The sequence below is a fragment of the Stegastes partitus genome, unplaced genomic scaffold (genome assembly GCF_000690725.1).
Source record: "Stegastes partitus isolate 25-593 unplaced genomic scaffold, Stegastes_partitus-1.0.2 Scaffold180, whole genome shotgun sequence".
Taxonomy (NCBI): Eukaryota; Metazoa; Chordata; class Actinopteri; family Pomacentridae; genus Stegastes; species Stegastes partitus.
In genome coordinates this window covers 494,430-512,490 of record NW_007577911.1, presented here as the reverse complement: position 1 = coordinate 512,490, position 18,061 = coordinate 494,430, and the positions used below count along the sequence as shown (strand labels likewise).

Below are 18,061 nucleotides of genomic sequence, written 5' to 3'. Positions count from 1 at the left end.
GGATCTTCTAGCTGTGAGGTGACGGTGCTGACCACCAAGCCAAACTTCATCTTTTTAAATATGTTTTCAAAAATGAAAAAGGGACAACTATTTTGGCATACAAATTGTTTTATAATTCCTGTACTGAGTCCAAACCATTAAGAGACAACCCTCCAGTGTATATATATGTGTGTGTGTGTAAAACCTTTATGTTCTTACTGTCTGACATTAAACCAGACTAAACTTTTCCTGTTTTAGGTCAGTTAGGATTTCCTACATTATTTCTATTTGCTAGTTTGGATTTGAAATCTATCTTTTGGGACACCAGTCCTGAAACTTTTCTGACACACCTCGTATATATTTTATTTACCAATGAACACTGATTTTTTTATCAGGACTGTGAAAATAATTTGAGTAAATATCAGTAAAGAAGAGCTTGTAACAACAATAACGAGTAAACTAATACATATAATACACAATGCATATGATGCACTGATAAAAATGTATATTATGGCGATAATAACAACTTAATGACAACAATGTGCAACACAACACACACACACACACACACACACACACACACACATACAAGATCAAGTAATGTTACTGAGACACGCAGACACATTTATATTTTATAGACTATAAGAATTTGAAGGACTTTGAGAGGTGATTTGGTGCTAAATGTACTTTTTTATACTGGCCTACAAGCAGTCAGGATCCCCACCAAGGATTACAGGTATTGACTAAGTCTGACGTCTGTCTTGTTGTGGTGTCTAAGTGCAGCCACACAAAGCTCTGAGTGCACTGTTAGCGACACTGTTAGCGTGGTTGTCCTTCCACTTGAAATCTACCCACAGACAGCTCATCACAAAGACCAGAACTTTAATGCCAGACTGCTAATGTTATTAGGAGCATGTAAACAGGGTTGGTTGCACTGGATTCTTCTGGGATGAGATCCTTTTTGAAGGTGAGCCAAGTAACTCTGCTCTTCCACTGAGGAGGCTCTGCACGGGCTGTCAGGCAGTTAATACAAAAAGGGATAGAGTCCTTTTGACCCCGGCATCCTGCAGACTCAAATTATTTAATAGGATGTTGGGAGTATAGATCCAACAGTAAGCCATTTGCTTAATAACCTTCACATTGCTTTTGGCACTGAGAAACATTTTTCACCTCCTTGCACTTATTTCCATCTCGTGTTTGTCATTCCCTACTTCTATACACAATAGTTTTACACCGAGTGTATTAGTAACTGATTTTAGTTTTATGCTGTAATCAAATTACATAGTATAGACTATTAGAATGAGAATGAAATCATTTATACAACACTGTGAATGTTTCAAAGGCAGCAATTTGACATGGGCTGTCTGATTGCAATGCTGATGCTGTCATGGCTGAACTGGTTAACACTTGGGGTGTTCTGAGCCTTTGTCGTGGATCAAGATCGGGTCTGATTCCAAGACAGCCACTCTGGTGACACTGACAACTCAGATTTCATTCTTGACACACTTCACAAACCCACTAATCTCACTCAGGAATGTGCCCTGTGCCCACGAATATTGTTCTTTGTGCTTGTGTCGTGCTCATGGCCAGGATTTCCATGTGTACACATCGCCATACATTTCATACTGTGAGTGTGTTTTGACCAACAAAACAATAATAACCTTGTTGGCTTACAGCAGCATAGTTTGGTCACAAACGTAGTATGAGCCCAGTTTTCAAAGGGGAACTCCAATCACCCTCCAGCCTGTTCCACTGAAAAACACCCAATGTGTTTATAGCAGCAGCAACACACTGTTCTTTATTTACTATTTACTGCATCTTTATTACTGTTTGTTTGCTCCCATGTAACCCAACAACAGAATGTAAGACTGTACTCTCTTCAGCTCTTCATGCGTAATAACATGATGTTGATCACTGGCCTTTTCTCCCAATAACAATTTTGACTACAATAACAGAAATGTGGGTACAAATATCCTGCGTGCCACTCATCATGTCATATCCAGATGTAAACTCACCATACCATGTAAATTCATCAGGTCTTGTACATTGTCTCTATGAGACCATATTTATAGTTTTTTTTTTTTGCCTTATTGTACTTTTTGTAATTATTTTCCTGCTTTTTCATGCTTTATCTGTATCCAGCTACTGTAACATTTACATTTCCTGGTAAGGGATCAATAAAGTTTACTTATCATATCTGACTGTATGATACTGCAGTTAACGTTTTGTGTATCAGATTCCCAAGCTGATGTTTAAATGTGGTGTCTGTCTCTAACCTGTCTGACTGTCTGTAACCTGTCTGTCTGTCTGCATTCACTATGCCTGCATTATGCCAATCCTACATAAAATGGGGCAAAAAGTGTTGTGTCTGTTCAACAGTCTTTAATGATATATGACACTGCATCTTAAAGTCATTGCTTTCAGAGAAAATTACTATTTACTAATATGCTAGGTTTACTATGAGATGTAAACAAACTTCCACACATTGTGAGTGACAATCTTTGTGTTCGTCCATCCAGGACACTCCCAAAGACTTCTGTATCTTTCTATATTTTTTCTTAAATAATCAGAATTGTGGAACCAGCTCTGCTCATGTCCAGGAAAAGGTGAGAAAAAAGACATGAACAACAAACTTCTGCAGAAATCTTTACTTTGCTTAAAGTAGCACCAGCACAAGCTGCAATTGGTCACTTCTCTTATGTAACCCTGATATCAAATTAGATAAGGGGTACAAGATATATTCTTTCCAGAAATTAGTATAAGCTGTAAGAAACTGGGATTATTTTGTGATTCAAAACCAGCGAGTCTTAAATACGCTCGTGCTTAACATGGCATTGACCCATCACTGTTGAAGATGTCACTATATGTAGCTACTTTTCATTTAATTCATCAACCAACCACTTTAAATGTAGGTCAGGTTAACATATGAAGAAGCTAAACAATAATCTGACTAATACATGTAACCGATTTAGTGACATATCAGTCAGTTAGAAAACCTGGACATATATTATATAGTTACATGAAGTTGTGGATTCAGTATGTTGAAACAGATGGTGATTCGGTACTTGGTTGACTTTGGTCCTAATGCTGCTTGATGATGAGCAAGTTCTTCAGCATGTCAAATGAGTTTCCATCAGGCTCTACTGAGACCAATCCCTGGTCCTTGCTGTGCACTTGAAGGAAGCCATATTGGTCCAGACCCACCACCTGAGCCTCCAGGCCGTCCTCGGTCCACAGCCGCACCTGAGATCCGCTGGGGTCAGAGCACAGGGAACCACTTTTACAGTTCAGCTTCAAAATGTCACAACAGGGTTCAGGAATTTTTTTTTTTTATAAAACTCTGTAAAGCTAAACAGAACATTTACTTCTCAGTGTAGACCAAGAACCTTAATGCCTTACGCACCAGAACTGTGAACACCAGAACTTTGTGTGTATTAATGTACCTAGTTTGTCCTACTTCTTGTTTTAAATGGTACTGACGAGGGATCCACTGGTATCGATACTGATGCACTATTTAAAACTATTTCATCCAAAGTGTTGTTATGAAATGTAGTGTTTCCATTAGTTCCTACAGACTGTTGTTTGTAGTGGGGCAGTAGAGTTATGGCTACCTTAAGTCATAACAAACCATCATCAAATTTATAAAAGAACAATTGCAGTGATTTTTTCATGCAGTGAGCCATTCAGGTTTTAAATCAGGGACAAACAGAGAACTGATATTGCATGGTTACTTACGATTAAATCAGTGCTTCACTTGGCTGAAAATTTCACAAACTGCTTGTATGCATGAACTAGCTGAATGGGGCTGTCTGTGGTACACACCTGTGAAGCCATCTCTTATAGTAGGTGGGGAGGACAGCGTCTGGGCCACCCAGTTGGAAGCTGGTGATCAGGGCGTCCAGGCAATTGACAGTTCGAGCAATGAGCTGGTCGCAGCTAAGCGGCTCCAGGCTGCAGTCATGCTGTATGTTGTACCGCCTGATCAGGTCATTGATGCACACAGTTGGATTGCTGTTTGTCACATTAAACCCACAACCTGTAGGGTACATCGTGATTAAGAAATATGTTATTATGAGCACACCTTGTGACACTTTTACTTTACCTTTACTGGGAGAAACAGGAATCATTCTACAGGTAAAACATTAAGACAAAGGAGTATTTCAAGATCTGCAAAAAAAAAAAAAGTCCAATCAGGAAATCTCAAGGCACAGGATCCCTTACAGTGCATCAAAGTAAGTCAGGGAGACAACAGAGAATAGTCATTGTCATTCAAAACTGAGTGTTTGTGTGAGAGAAGCACTAGTGATGGAGTTTAAAAGACACGAGGACACTGTGAAGAAGCTCAGTAACAACACGATGTGAAAGTAAAAAGTAAAAAGAGTTTGCATCAGCAAGGAATGTGGGAAACTGATGCAAAAGCCATTTTCAGACATGACAAAATCGCTGGCATCATTTGAAAGAGGAGTGTTTTTGTCCTCTCTAACGGGCTGCATCACTGATGGAACCTTTATTGTCATTGTTGAGGGTCACTCACCTCCAGTTGGCTCAACAAAAACTGAACTTATTTTTAGCAGAGTCACTGTGTTTTCTCAGTTTGAAAATCTGGGGCAAATACCATAATGAGTCCAAAAGGGGTGTATTAGTGGGATGTGAGAGGGCTTATGTTAGCATATTATTAAAAAAACAAACCATCTATTAAAGCTCCAGTCTCATTAATTATGGTTAGATGAAAGTCGAGTAACTTTTCATTGAAGCTGTTACCTATTAGTAGATGAAAAGTTGATCCTATTACAGTGGAAGTCACCAGGACTCCCCCAAGCTTCATCAAGTTACTGTAGTAGATGTCATTGGGCCACTTCACCCGCAGATCTATGTCCTAAAGAAAGTTGAAATATGTTCAAACATCATTGATTCTAAACATAATACATTTACATTTTATACACTGATCTAAAGCAGCATCGGTAATACATTACTACACTGTGATAACATGTTCATGTCAGGCAGTATGACGTTTTGCTACTACAGACCACTATTACTTTAAGTGTAAACTGATGAGTCAAAACACCAGACTGAAAGCCCAATGCACTGTTCGTCTGTCACATGCAGCCAAAACAGCTCAGTTGCACATAGACCTGTGGTGTCCTGTGGTATTTATCACCTAATCTGAGCAGCTGACCTGTAAGACAAGTTATAGTTGGAGTCCAACATATCCGCCAACATCCTGTCAGCAGTTTATGGTTTGTCCTTCTTCAGACCACTGTCAGTGGGTACCACTGTTAACTAGGAGTGTCCCCACAGAATGCTGCATTTTCTGGCTCTTGTCAAGTATCTCAGGTCATATCAATATGTTGACTATGAAAGCAGACTGTCCACTTGCTGCTTAACACAGTCTAGACCTTGACATTCACCTTTGCTGTTACATTCAACCGTGACTGGTCATGTTTTGACTCATTTTTGTATGCACAGGTGTATCACACAGGACAAGAAATCACAAAGGATGTGCAAGCTAAACAGTCTGAAAAATATTTGAGTGCTGGGAAGTGTGCAGGCTGATACCTGGTATCCTGGAAGTGTGCGAACGGCCTCCACGACGGCTAGAGCTGCCAGATGCTGCACGAAGGGAATCCTCTGTCCAAGTGTGGAGCTCAGCTCGACCTGGACCCTCAGAGTGAACATGGCACAACCCAAAGGGCTGAGCCAGACATTCCTGCCACGACCTGCAGCAGCAGCAAGCACAGGAAACACATAGGTGGATGCTGAGTGGTGCTAAACAACAATAACGAATAAGATAAACAAAAACAAAAATAAACACAGCTGAAACTTTGGTGTACATCTGAGACATGTGTACATGTTGTTTCTGCAGGCTGACACTGAAGCACTCACCTTTTCCCTGGCATTGTTGAGCTGCTACTGCTATTAAACCCACATCTTTTGGAATGTGGACAGTCAGCCTAAAGAGAGACAAGAACAGACAGAGTTGGATTAGAGTGGTTAGGCTGATGTTTATTACACCTTTAGTTAATGCTTTTACTTTAACCTTACTAGTACTGTGTACCACCTTTCTCACTGAGAAAATTGAATACTACAATACAATATATAATTACTATTATTACATAGCGGCTGTTATGTGTCTGGAAGTTCAGGTGATATCATCACCTAGGTTGCTTTTCAAGAAATTAAATGATGGGTGCATTAATTCACTAGCTGTACAAAAGACAAACATTCAGTGTTTGTTTTTTTTCTCAGTTTTGTATGATCGTTAACCAAAGCAGATTCAGAAAGCAAAGGTTCACATATCTTTGCCACTGACAGATTTGTAATATAGGAAAATCTTCCAAAACAAATGAATGACTAGGTATAGTCTATCCCAGCCGACTCAAGGTGAAGGCAGGTTCACCTGGACAGGTCACCAGTCTATCACAGGGCTACACTTAGAGACAGACAACCAAGCACACTCACATTCACACCTACGGACAATTTAGAATCACCAATTAACCTCAACATGTTTTTGGACTGTGTGGGAGGAAGCCGGAGAACCCGGAGAGAGCCCACTCTGCACGGGGAGAACATGCAAACTCCACGCAGAAAGATGTTGAAGCTGTTAACACTGTGCAGTCTGTTTAAAAAAAAAATAAAAAAATAAAAAAATATATATATACAATTAAACTCTCATAAAAGTGCTGACTTTTGTTTCATTAAGTTCCAACTGTGGGGATTGTATTTTAAACATAGTTGGTGGTTTAATTTTTCATCAAAGCAAAAACTCTGTTGTTCTACTTCGAAGTGAAGCAGTACGGCTTTAAGGTGAAACAATTATGAATCAATTAATAGTTAAGTGATACTACACTGGGGTGTTCTCGCTGTGTAGTATCTCTGTTGTATCAAATGGAAGAAGCAGCACTAGCGCTCACAAAATGTCTTCAGAAATGCTCGAGCTTAAATTTAAGATCATCCTGCAAGGCTGCATTTATTAAGTCAGTCAGCATTTCATCATTGCTGACTTATAAGTTACTTTCTTCAGGGGGCTGTGTTACTATCAATAAGCAAAGAGGAAATGTTTGCACATTCTCTCATCTACAAATGTAATTAAAGCTGATCCAGGGACCCAATGCAACCGCCCTCTATTGGCTAATGAACAAAGAGTGTGAAGCTGCCAAAGCAGAGGAGGGCCTTTCTACTATTGTGATGCAAAGTTGGTCTGTGTTAAATCAGCTTAAGTGCTGTCCCAGTAAGAGGGTTCCCCATCTCTGGTCAGACTGAGCTTTGTAAGACTTCTCAAAGAACTGCTTCTCAAAGGGATGGATGAATAATACAATCTAGATTCTGAGATCAGGAGGTTTGATGGGGCAAGCTGTTAACTTTGTAATGCAGACTAAATTAGCTATGAGTTTATAAGCCTTCAGATGGGTTGAGGTGTTTAGTGTGATTATGATATCCAGTGTAGTGAAAAAGTATTTGCCCCCCTACAGGTATCTTCTATTTTTCATATTTGTCACACTGAAATATTTCAAATCATCAAACTAATTTTAATACAAGACAAAGATAACATTTTTTAAATGATGATTTCACTTATTAAAGGAAAAACACTGTCCAGCCCCACCTGTTCTATGTAAAAATGTAACTGCCCCCTCAGCTACCAATCATCCTGTGGAACGTTTTGGAAGACATGGGTCCCGTTACATCTGGTGTAAAGCTCATGCTGCATTCCAGTAGAAGAACATGATACCAACAGTGAAGCATGGTGGTGGTAGTGTGATGGTTTGGGGCCGCTTTGCTTCCACAGAACCTGGAAGACTTACTAATTATGGAACCATGAATTCTGCTCTCTATCAGAAAATCCTCCTGAAGAATTTCCCCCCATCAGTACATGACCTAAAGCACAAGCAGCAGCATGACAAAGACCTAAAGCACACCAGCCAGTTCACATCTGAATGGCTCAAAAAGAACAAAATTAAGGTGAAGTGAGAGTCTGGACTTGAATCCAATTGAGATGCTGTGGCAAGACCGAAAAATGGCAGTTTATGCTCGAAAACCATCTGATGTGGCCGAATTAAGACTATTCTGCAGAGAAGAGTGGGTCAACATTCCTCCATGGTGATGTAAAAGACTGATCACAAGTTATGGAAAACATTTAACTTATCCAAAACGCTTTACAATGCGTTTCTCATTCACCCATTCACACACACATTCATACACCAATGGTGACAGAGCTGCCGTGCAAGGTGCTGCCTGCCATTGGGAGCAACTTTGGGTTCAGTGTCATGCCCAAGGACACTTCCACTGTGGAGGGGCGGGGATCGAACTGCCAGCCTTGTGATTGGAGGACAACCCGCTTTACCACATGAGCCCCAACCGCCCTGTCTGCATTTAGTAGGACCACAGGTTGAAACTGGGACTTCATTTGGAAATGTACCAGATTAGATCAAGTTCTACATTATCAAATACTACAATGCTCAGTTACTGATTTATTTCCTTATATCTAGTCCTGCCTGATCTTGTCACGAATAATAACAACATCATGTTTAAAATGTCATAGTGACAACACTTCAACTCTCATTCTAAACTGGACGTCTATCATGTATGATCAGCTCAGGTGACATTATAACACACATTTCTTTCAACTCCTGTGCAGCCCAGGCCCATGTTTACATGTTAGAACAAGGTAACATGACAGATGAATGCATGCCTTCTGAGATTTCTACATACTATTGACTGATAGAATCAGTGCGTGGAGCAACTTAAACAACTCACAGTTCTTCTTTAAGAGTGTGTTCGATTGAGCAAATACAACGTAGGTTTTATGAATGACATTTGACCACAGGGCTGTCTGTGCATCAGTGCAACCCAACAAAACCAACTGAGATGAGTCCTTTCTTTAAAAAGGTTATGGTTATGTGAAATCTCTCAGTTAAACTGTTATGCATATTACATTAGTGATTTATGCTTTCCATATGTAGTTTGGAATCAGGAACTTTCGCATCAGATCTGTGAGTATTTAGTGGCTCTAAATGCTCTGCTATATGTTACTCTTTTATGTTGGAGAGTGCCACATTAAGAACTGAAAACATAGCACGTAGGTCTCAACATGTAAAAGGCTCAAATTAATTTCTGGAATCTACTTATAAGATAGGAGGAAAATCATTAATGTTTTTACACACTCAGTGGGTGGCTGTCAATAAAGGAGGAGGAGCATGTGCCTTAAAGTGTTCCTGTGTACTCAAGGGATCTCTATATAGGCCAGCTCAAGGTTGAAACGCTAGTGGTGATTACATTCCTCTAAAAAGTTAATCTCATTTTGAAAGCCCATTCACTGAATATTGCAAAGGCCTCCACAAGCCCAGAAAAAAGTTTGAATGGATTACACAGATTCTCATTCATGTCAACAAAGGGATGCAAAGTCATGAGAATAAGCATTTTAATTATTGTAGGGCTTTCTTTGTCCATCTTAGCCACAGAGGCTTTTCAGGAGACGCCACCGAAAAATACTTACAGAACGGGCCACTATTTTGGTAATAGTGAGCTGTACCAAAAATGATAAGATGGACATGCACTATATGACTCGAAGTAGTGAATTCAGTGAGCAAAATGTAACTCTTCAATACCAGCCCATACATAAACATGCTGCACACATATGTGACACATCATTGCGCTTTGGGCTAAATCTCAGATACAGAATTATGTTAACACATGATAAACTATTGATTTGGGGTTTATTACTTAGATCAGTCCATTTAGTTGTTTTCTACATGTAGGTAACATATAATATTACAGAATGTAATAATATTATGCTTCACAGTGCTGTCAAATATAGTCATTGATTTCGTGCAGATGGGCCACTTCTGGAGGAGCAGGCAATATCACAAGGTTTAATATTATCGTCTGTGGCACGACATACTCGTTACAAGTAATATATGTTTGGGTTCAAAGGCAGCCACTCCATTTATGCTACTAAAATATAACTACAACTTTTCAACCAGCCAAAACCAGCCCATGTCACCACGCTGTTCAGATCGCTTCACTGGCATCCAGTTGCTGCCAGCATCAATTCAAAACTCTGACACCACAAAACTACAATAAGAACAGCTCCCTCATACCTGAACTCTCAGTGTTTTAGAAAATACTGAAGACCCGGCTCTTCACTGAACACCTCTGCACTTGACAGACTGGGGAAAAGTAGCATATCTGACAGTGAAGCGAGGCATTGTCCCAAGAGGAAGAACATGGCTCTCTGAATCCCTGCTCAGAACTCTTTGTTTTAGGGGCAGCTGAGCCAAAGGGGTCGCCCTCACAGACCCAGGAGGTCAGGAGAACGAGCCCACCAGCTGAGTCATACGCAAGATAAAAAAGGGTAGAGGAGGACCTGTGATCATACGCTGGAAAGACGGTAATGCAGGCACCATCTTTCTTCAATTTTCTCACACATAAGGACAAGGCAGGCAATGCCATAAAACTAAAAGAGGCGGTCGTATTTTGCTTTTGTCACCCAAAGCATGTGTCAGTTTGTTCATCTGAAACAGACCAGGCATTTTAGAAACAGTCTGATTTGATGTAAAGCTACTGATCCAAAATAAAATGAATTCAACAGATTCCACCATTACTTTTACTAATACATATAACATGTAATCAGGTGGATTTGATGTGGTCAGTAAAGATATTTTTCTGAAAGCCAGTTATCTCCCAAACGAGCCCCTCCTCCACCAAAAGCCCTCTCACTTCCTAGATTAAAATATCTCAGATTAAAAGATTTTTTTTCTGCCACCGCTGCTCATTTTTGAAACAGGATTTGCCATGCATAAGCGTGTTTGCATTGATCATCTGGCAGCATCAAAGAGGTGATCAATAAGAGAGGACAAACTAATCTGTAAATGTGATTAATTTAGTTAATCTTGTTTACTGAGGAAAAGCAAGAAATTATCATTTCCAAATAGCACCATTGGAAGTCATCAATGACAGAGAGCTGCTCCAGTACTACGGGGCGGCCGAGGCATCGATGCATGACCTTGCGTTACTACCTGCTTTTCTGGAATAGGCCTACCTGGTGTGGCAGAGACACTGGACAGCAATATACAGCCATCTATTAGACTACACACCTATAAAATGTCCCGTTTGGTGTTGTTTGTCCAAAGCCAGAGCCTCCTCGTATTCATGTCCAGCAGTTTATGTCACAGACTATAACACCTGTGTGCATTATTCATGATTCAATACCAACTGCTGAGGTAGCTAATCTCACATGAGATGGTCTCATCAAAGTGGACTTCACAAATTACAATTCTACAATTTCATTCAGCAGACGCTTTTATCGAACGCGACGTACATCTGAGAGCAGATATAACACAAGTAAGGATCTAGTCAGGAGAAAACAATCTAGATAAGTGCCATAGAACAAGTTCAATGTATGTCGCTTTGGATAAAAGTGTCTGCTAAATGAAATTGTAGAAATGTAGAATGCATCAATAGGTAGTTATCAGTTATAGGTAACAGATGCGAATGAGAGAGTTCAGGTAGGAGGGAGCTGTTCTCGTTGTGGTTTTGTAAGCAAGTGTCTTGTGTTTTGAATTTAAACTAATTCATTAATTTAGCTAACTATAACAAAATATGAGTAAAAAGGTGAAGCATCAAATCTACACTTAAAAATCACTATATTCTGACCAGCAAATATGAGAGAGTTTAATGGATACCAACAGTTTTTCTGGTGTGGGCTAAAGGGCCCTGCTACAGTTAAACTTCTTTTGTGACAGACAAGTCATGATAGACTTCAAATAGGGGTGCTACTTCCTGTGTATTTAGTCTTATAGATATTACTTGTATTTTGGTACCGCAGATTATGATACATGTACAAAACATACCAGTGAAAGTACTCTTGTGGTTCTATATTTCACTGGAATAGCACCCTCCGCCCTTAGTTTCTTCTTTTTTTCCCCTCCATTGTGGTCAATATTTTGTTAAATACTCATCTTTCAATAATACAGCTTTTGTTAACTCTTGTTTTCACAGCATCCAGTGGCTGTCTTGTTGCTGCCCCAGCTCTCCCCCAGGGACTGGGGAGTGGGGTTGCAACAACTGGTGTTCAGGTTGAGGTTGGAGGATGTCTGATTTCCTAACTCGACTGCCTGGGAATGGTTGGTCCGGAGGCCTAGGCTGTGGAATTTAGATACCAGACTGCTGGGAATGATGGCGTTAAAATGCGTATTTAAGCATCTTTGGAGTTTAAATCTGAAATGCAACCAGAAAATGCAGACCTGGAAACTTTACTGGGGGGATGACACTTCAACAAAATCCATCTTTTAAGACATTCAGAACAAAAATACAAGAGAACAGAAAAAATCCGACTTTTTCGTGTTAAATCTGAGCAATCACTGCTAAACAGAACCACACCGGTCCATTAAACCTGTGTGACAGCGTGAGGTTGTTGTGTTAATATCTATAGAACTGCAGTGATATGTGAGAATGTTGTTAAACAGGAGAACAAACAAAGCACTCCCAATACTTGAAGCAAAACTGGAGCCTTTTGGCTCTGACATTGTCGTGACGGCTGTGAAACCAGTCAAGCCTCAGTGAAGCTGAAATCACATAAAATCTAATCTGACTGCACTCCAAGCATTCATTAATCTTAATTCTACAGAACTGAAGTCCATTAAGAGCATCCTAATGTATGTGCCAGGTCTCTTCCGTGATCCAGAGCGTTGTAGATGGCATCTTCTGTGGATCTCAAATTGGTGCTCATCTAAAGTAAAAGCATTTCTTACAAAACAACTTGCTATCACTTATTATACTGGTTAATCAAGAAATAGAGGCATGGGGATTACAGCTTAACTCAATATATGGACAAGAGTTAGCCATGGCAGTAGCTGCTGGTTATGTTCACGATTTAGTTTTCATTCTTGTTTGACTACCTCGATGGGAGGATTGTTTTCCAGGCTGCGAGGCGTACAGCAGACGTTACCCAAGTTGAGTTGCAGCCCTATAGTAAGAATAAGTGATCCTGTCCACCGTAAAACTGCAGTGTACTGGCGACATTCTACAAACACGGATTTAGGCCTCCAGGGCTTCATATGTAATAAAACCTAACGAACCAATCCTATCAACTTAAAGGGAGGGACTTTCTGTATCGTCCTTCTTCACAATTAGTTTTCAGGGTGAAGATGTGTGGTGAAATTATTTCAATATTACAACTTGTCATTGTGTAGCACAGTGTTACAGTGTCACAGCAGCGTTGTAGGTGGCTGGTGTGCTCCAGCTGCAGTGAGTAGCTGAGGGTGAGTGGATCTGTACACTGTTGAGAAAGCAACAGTGTAGAATCACATCTAAGTATGTTTACGGTCGTCAAACTTTTCTAAACATGTAACTCTGATACAGAGATGAGTTTTTGGAATTAAATCAATGAAAATAGTGAATACAATGTTACCAGTGATTTTTTTTTTCTTTTTAAAGAAACTGCTTAAACTGCTTGCTGGTAGTTCAGATTAGTCTTAATGAAGTGAAATAAAAACTTGCAGGTTTCTGAACCTCATGAGACCTCATAGTCCTTCCTTATGTTGAAATCATCAGTGCAGGAAGGACTGGGCTTTGGAGTATAACATTCCTTCCACTGGACAAAAAAAAAAAAAAAAAATTAAGTCAAACACTGCACCATATGTTCCTTGGAATAAGAAATGAGGACGTTTAGGCATCTGCTTACAATCTTTTATAATTGCAGGTGGAGCATGCAAGGTCAATTGGGGCAATTTGATTTTTATGGTCAAACCTGTTGCCACAGTTATGAGGAATCCATTTTCTTTGCACCAAACCCCTGTCCTGGGGTGTGTATTTTTCACAGGAAACACCACCTAATTCTATGCATTGTCAGTTTGGATATTGGATTGCTTGTAAAAACAAACAATGATTGAAAGGGGTTTTGCACAACAACTGGAACAGTTTTAGGTAAAAGAGTCCTTTTGTTAAAGTTGTTTTTCTATTTAGACTTTAGAATATGAAGGGACGACTTAAGTGTTCTGTGTGTGTGACGATGCTGTTCAATATGTACTGTTTCAAAATGAGAAATTATAAAGACTCTTAGTCACAGAAGTAGTAATGACAGAAAGTGATGGTGTTTAAAAAAAACTGTGTTAATGCAAAAATACTTTCCACATGTGCAGACATCATGGAAAAAAAATCATATACCCACAAGTAAAAGGGAAAATAATCTGAATTAAATTTACATCCATTGCTACTTAGCTTCATGTATGCATATCTGTTTTGACTGAAAAAAGCCTGAAGCTGTTGCAAGAAAAAGTCAACATGAAGGAAGAGTTGCTTCAGGCACAGGGATCAATCTCAGCACAGCAGGAAAAGAATCATTATGCTCTCTGTACCAGCCAAGTGGTCTCCACAGGCTCTTATCCCAACATTTCCCCCCAATTCTAACACTTTCACACCGCTAACTGTCCTTAACTAAACACCAACCGCCAACCAAGAATTGTGACAAGGATTAATCATCATTTTCTGATAATTAATTTAAAAATAGCTAACAGCCATTAATGATGAAGATAGAACAATTAATCTAGTTGAGACTGTTAGGCAGGAGGGGAAATCTATGGAACCATAAATTCTAAGGCTGGGTTTTGTAATTTTGCTGCGCTGCATCTCTGCTGATGTGTCAATAGTAAACATTAAAAAATACAATATACAGCAGAATGGGTTGACTACAACATCATTTTGAATCCCTATGGCCATCTTTATCTTCCTTTTTAATTATCTGGCATGATTATATTTGAATGTGTTGTTCTACATAAAGTAACCACACAATGTATGTAATATACGTGTGCAGTATTGAGTATCAGATTCATGTTGTGTAATAAAAATAAAAATTGGATCTGCAGCTGCTGGCCTCATCGACCCCCAAAATATTTATTGTTCTGCTCTACTACTTGCTCTTCATTTGCTATCCTGCTACCCCCACCCCCCCCTCTTCCCCACTCTCAATCCAACCGGTCCAGGCAGATGGCTGCCTTTCCTGAGCCTGGTTCTGTCAGAGGTTTTCTTTTGGTTCCCTCCCACCGTTGCCGACCGCTTGCTCAGAGCGAGTCCAAAGGCTACTTTGGATTGTTGGGTTCTCTGTTTAAATTGATAATGTCTATACCTATATGGTAGGTGCTGTGTTGTAAACTGTGCTATACAAATAAAACTGAATTGAACTGAATTGATATTTGCCATGTTAAATATTGCTTCTAAGTATTTTAATCTGTTTTACTCAAAACTGTAAGAATTATGCTGTGCTTTAGTATGATAACAACATTTTTTTTGTTTCTAGTCAGCCACACTTTCAATTTTTTCAATTAAATCTCCACCAGAAAACAAATAGGGCAAATTATTTCTTCTATCACGCACTGAAACTGACAAAGAATAAACTGAAACATCATGACTGGACCGTGGACTTCCCGTGCCATGTGTTCAACATACGACAGAAACATTACAGTGACTAAAGGCTGCACGATGTGAAGCTGCTCACTAAAAAGCACCGGCACTCCAAATCGGTGTGACCTTGTGAAAATACTGTCCTGTGTCTCAGTACTAGCTATTATTGGCTGCTACCAGTCAAACAAAGCAATAATACCATGAACAAACACACGGTCTGCAAGCCATTGAGCCTTAGCTTCAAGCCTCTGCACTCAAGTGGCTGAACCTGTTTTCATCAGCTCTTTAATTTCAGACAGTGCTGACCTGCAGGAACTTTCGACACAGTCCCTCTCTGTCTATTAGGGCAGATCTCAATGCCTTATTTATCTGGCAGATATTAGAAAAGCTCAGTCATTGTCACTTGAGAGGTTTTGAATAACTGACTCATGTGAAATTCATCATCTGTCCAACAATTTGCTGTTTTGATTAACAACATAACCCCATTCTACAAATGAGAGACTATTTCCTTAAACATTCTCAAGAAAGTAAAAAGGTCTGTTAAAATATGCAGCATTAGGAACAACCACAAAAAAAACGCAAAACTGCAACCAAATTAAGTTTATGTGGGTACGAGCATTCATGGCTGCGATTTTAGCAGTGACTACATTTGCTCAGAAGAAAATACGGTGCAGTTGAATGTTGTATCAGACAACACAAAGAGCTGCACTTCTAGCTTAAATCAAAATGAAGGGCTTCCCACCTCTCTATCCATCTGTTGCATTGCACACACATTACCTTTAACTCTGCCTAAAATACATTTCTTGCTGTCATGTTGCTGAATCGCAAATTAATTAATGTTGTTACTACATACAGAGAAAATAATTTACGTATTTTACCAAGTCAAAGCAACAGCTCAGCACAAACAACATAGAATCACTGTGGTCCCTGGCAGGCTTGTGTCAATACACTAGTTTTACCTAACTGTGTTTCAGATGAGATATATTTCTTTCCTTCTCGTTGAACAACAACAGAACTCACTCAGAGACAGCCTGTTTGACAGGTACACAGATCAGCCACAACAATAAAATCACTGGCCTAATTTTGTGCCTGCCCCCGTGTCACTAAAAGCGCTCTAAGCTGCTGGAGCACAGACATAGGAGCTCCAGAGGTCTCCTGTGGTGTCTGGCACTGGGAAGTTGGCAGCAGATCCTTGGGATCCTGTGGGTGTTGACACAGTCTTAGTACGAATCATTCACATGTCTGAATGAAAATCAGGTGACAAAATACACACTGGCTTAAAGGGGTACTTCAGAAAAAATAAAATAAAATAAAATAAAATAAACTCTTATACAGCTGCGTACCATTCAGGACTAGAAGACTGACTTTCATGTGTAAGATTGGTATGCCTACTGACCTTGAATATATCAATCTAAATGAGAATTGTTGGACAAAACATTTGTAGTAGGAAGGAGATACACTGAAATTCCCGTTAAAACCCATAAAAACACAAAATATTCTCTGCTACTTGGCATACATCAAAGCATCACTGATCACCAAGCAAAAACTCAACGCAACTCCCTCTCTGATAGCTCCCACTAGCACCTCTCTACAACTGTTTAAAACTGCAAATTCTACCAAAAAAAAAAAAGGTGTGTTTTCTCTGAAAATATTCACTGTGAATACTTAGTAAACATAAATGCTTAAAGAAATGAAACAGGCATTCCTTAATAATAACATTAATCAAGGCTGCTCCAGAGAGACATCTGGAAACTCAAACATTAGCAGTGAAATCAAACTGCGGCAACCAGTTTGGGGTTACATGGCCTACTCATTCACCCTGCTTTCGTTTTTGTATAACCTTAATGACAACACTGTCTGTTCCAATCAGCTCAGTGCTGCTCTACAATCCATTTTTCAAACTTTATGACAGTTTTAATTGCTCCCACCTGCTGCCTGATCGACCTGCTCAACGGCCACATTTACTCACATGTGTGATGCAGACAAAGACGTCCATTAGGTGCAACTTGCCTTCGCTGCAGTGAGGTCACTTCAGCATTTAATTAGTTCCAGCCCGTCTATCCTCCCACACCAGAGTGTGCACGCACGCACGCATGCACAATCACACACGTACACAAATGAATGTACATCATAATCTAATCAGACCATCTACCTAACTGTGGTGTTCACACAATTTTTCATCATGAATTACTGTGTTCACAAAAATTATTTTTTTAACTTAGGCAATGTGCTCATTGTTTAGAAAAAAACTTCCCACACTAACATGTTTGTTTTTGCTTGCTAAATACCTGGTGTAAACCTTTTAAATCTATCAACTAAAGTGTTTAGAAGTCAAAGCAGTTTCTGTGAAATCAGTGTATTTGTATTAATATTTTATGAAGAAAGATGCCCAAAATGTAATAAGACTAGATACTCCATATGGGGGCCTGTGATGTTACATATAAAGTTTCTGCTATGTTCCAGAATTATTGTGTTAACAAGAATGTGTCTACACAGGTAAGGATGTTTGATAAGATAATGTTCCGCATAATGTACAGTGCTGTGAAGAAGTATTTGCCCCCTTCTCGATTCTTATTTTTTTGAATATTTTGAATATCATGACCTTTAAAAGGCCGTTCATGCTCAAAAACCCTCCAGTGCTGCTGAATTAAAACAATTCTGCAAAGAAGAGTGGGCCAAAAGATCTCCA

At 39.5% G+C, this 18,061-nt stretch overlaps 1 protein-coding gene across 3 annotated transcripts in view; it reads right to left on the bottom strand.

Moving 5' to 3' along the window:
- Positions 1-2,341: 2,341 nt before the first annotated feature.
- Positions 2,342-18,061, bottom strand: part of hlcs (holocarboxylase synthetase (biotin-(proprionyl-CoA-carboxylase (ATP-hydrolysing)) ligase)) — a 31,234-nt gene continuing 15,514 nt past the window's right edge. For all 3 annotated transcript variants that reach the window (XM_008280059.1, XM_008280060.1, XM_008280061.1), the window contains 5 exons: positions 5,863-5,930; positions 5,536-5,696; positions 4,741-4,855; positions 3,802-4,015; positions 2,342-3,232 (listed from right to left, as the gene is read on the bottom strand). In XM_008280059.1, coding sequence (XP_008278281.1) covers positions 3,061-3,232; positions 3,802-4,015; positions 4,741-4,855; positions 5,536-5,696; positions 5,863-5,930 — 730 coding nt within the window. In that variant the 3' untranslated portion in view covers positions 2,342-3,060. The remainder of the gene's footprint in view (positions 3,233-3,801; positions 4,016-4,740; positions 4,856-5,535; positions 5,697-5,862; positions 5,931-18,061) is intronic.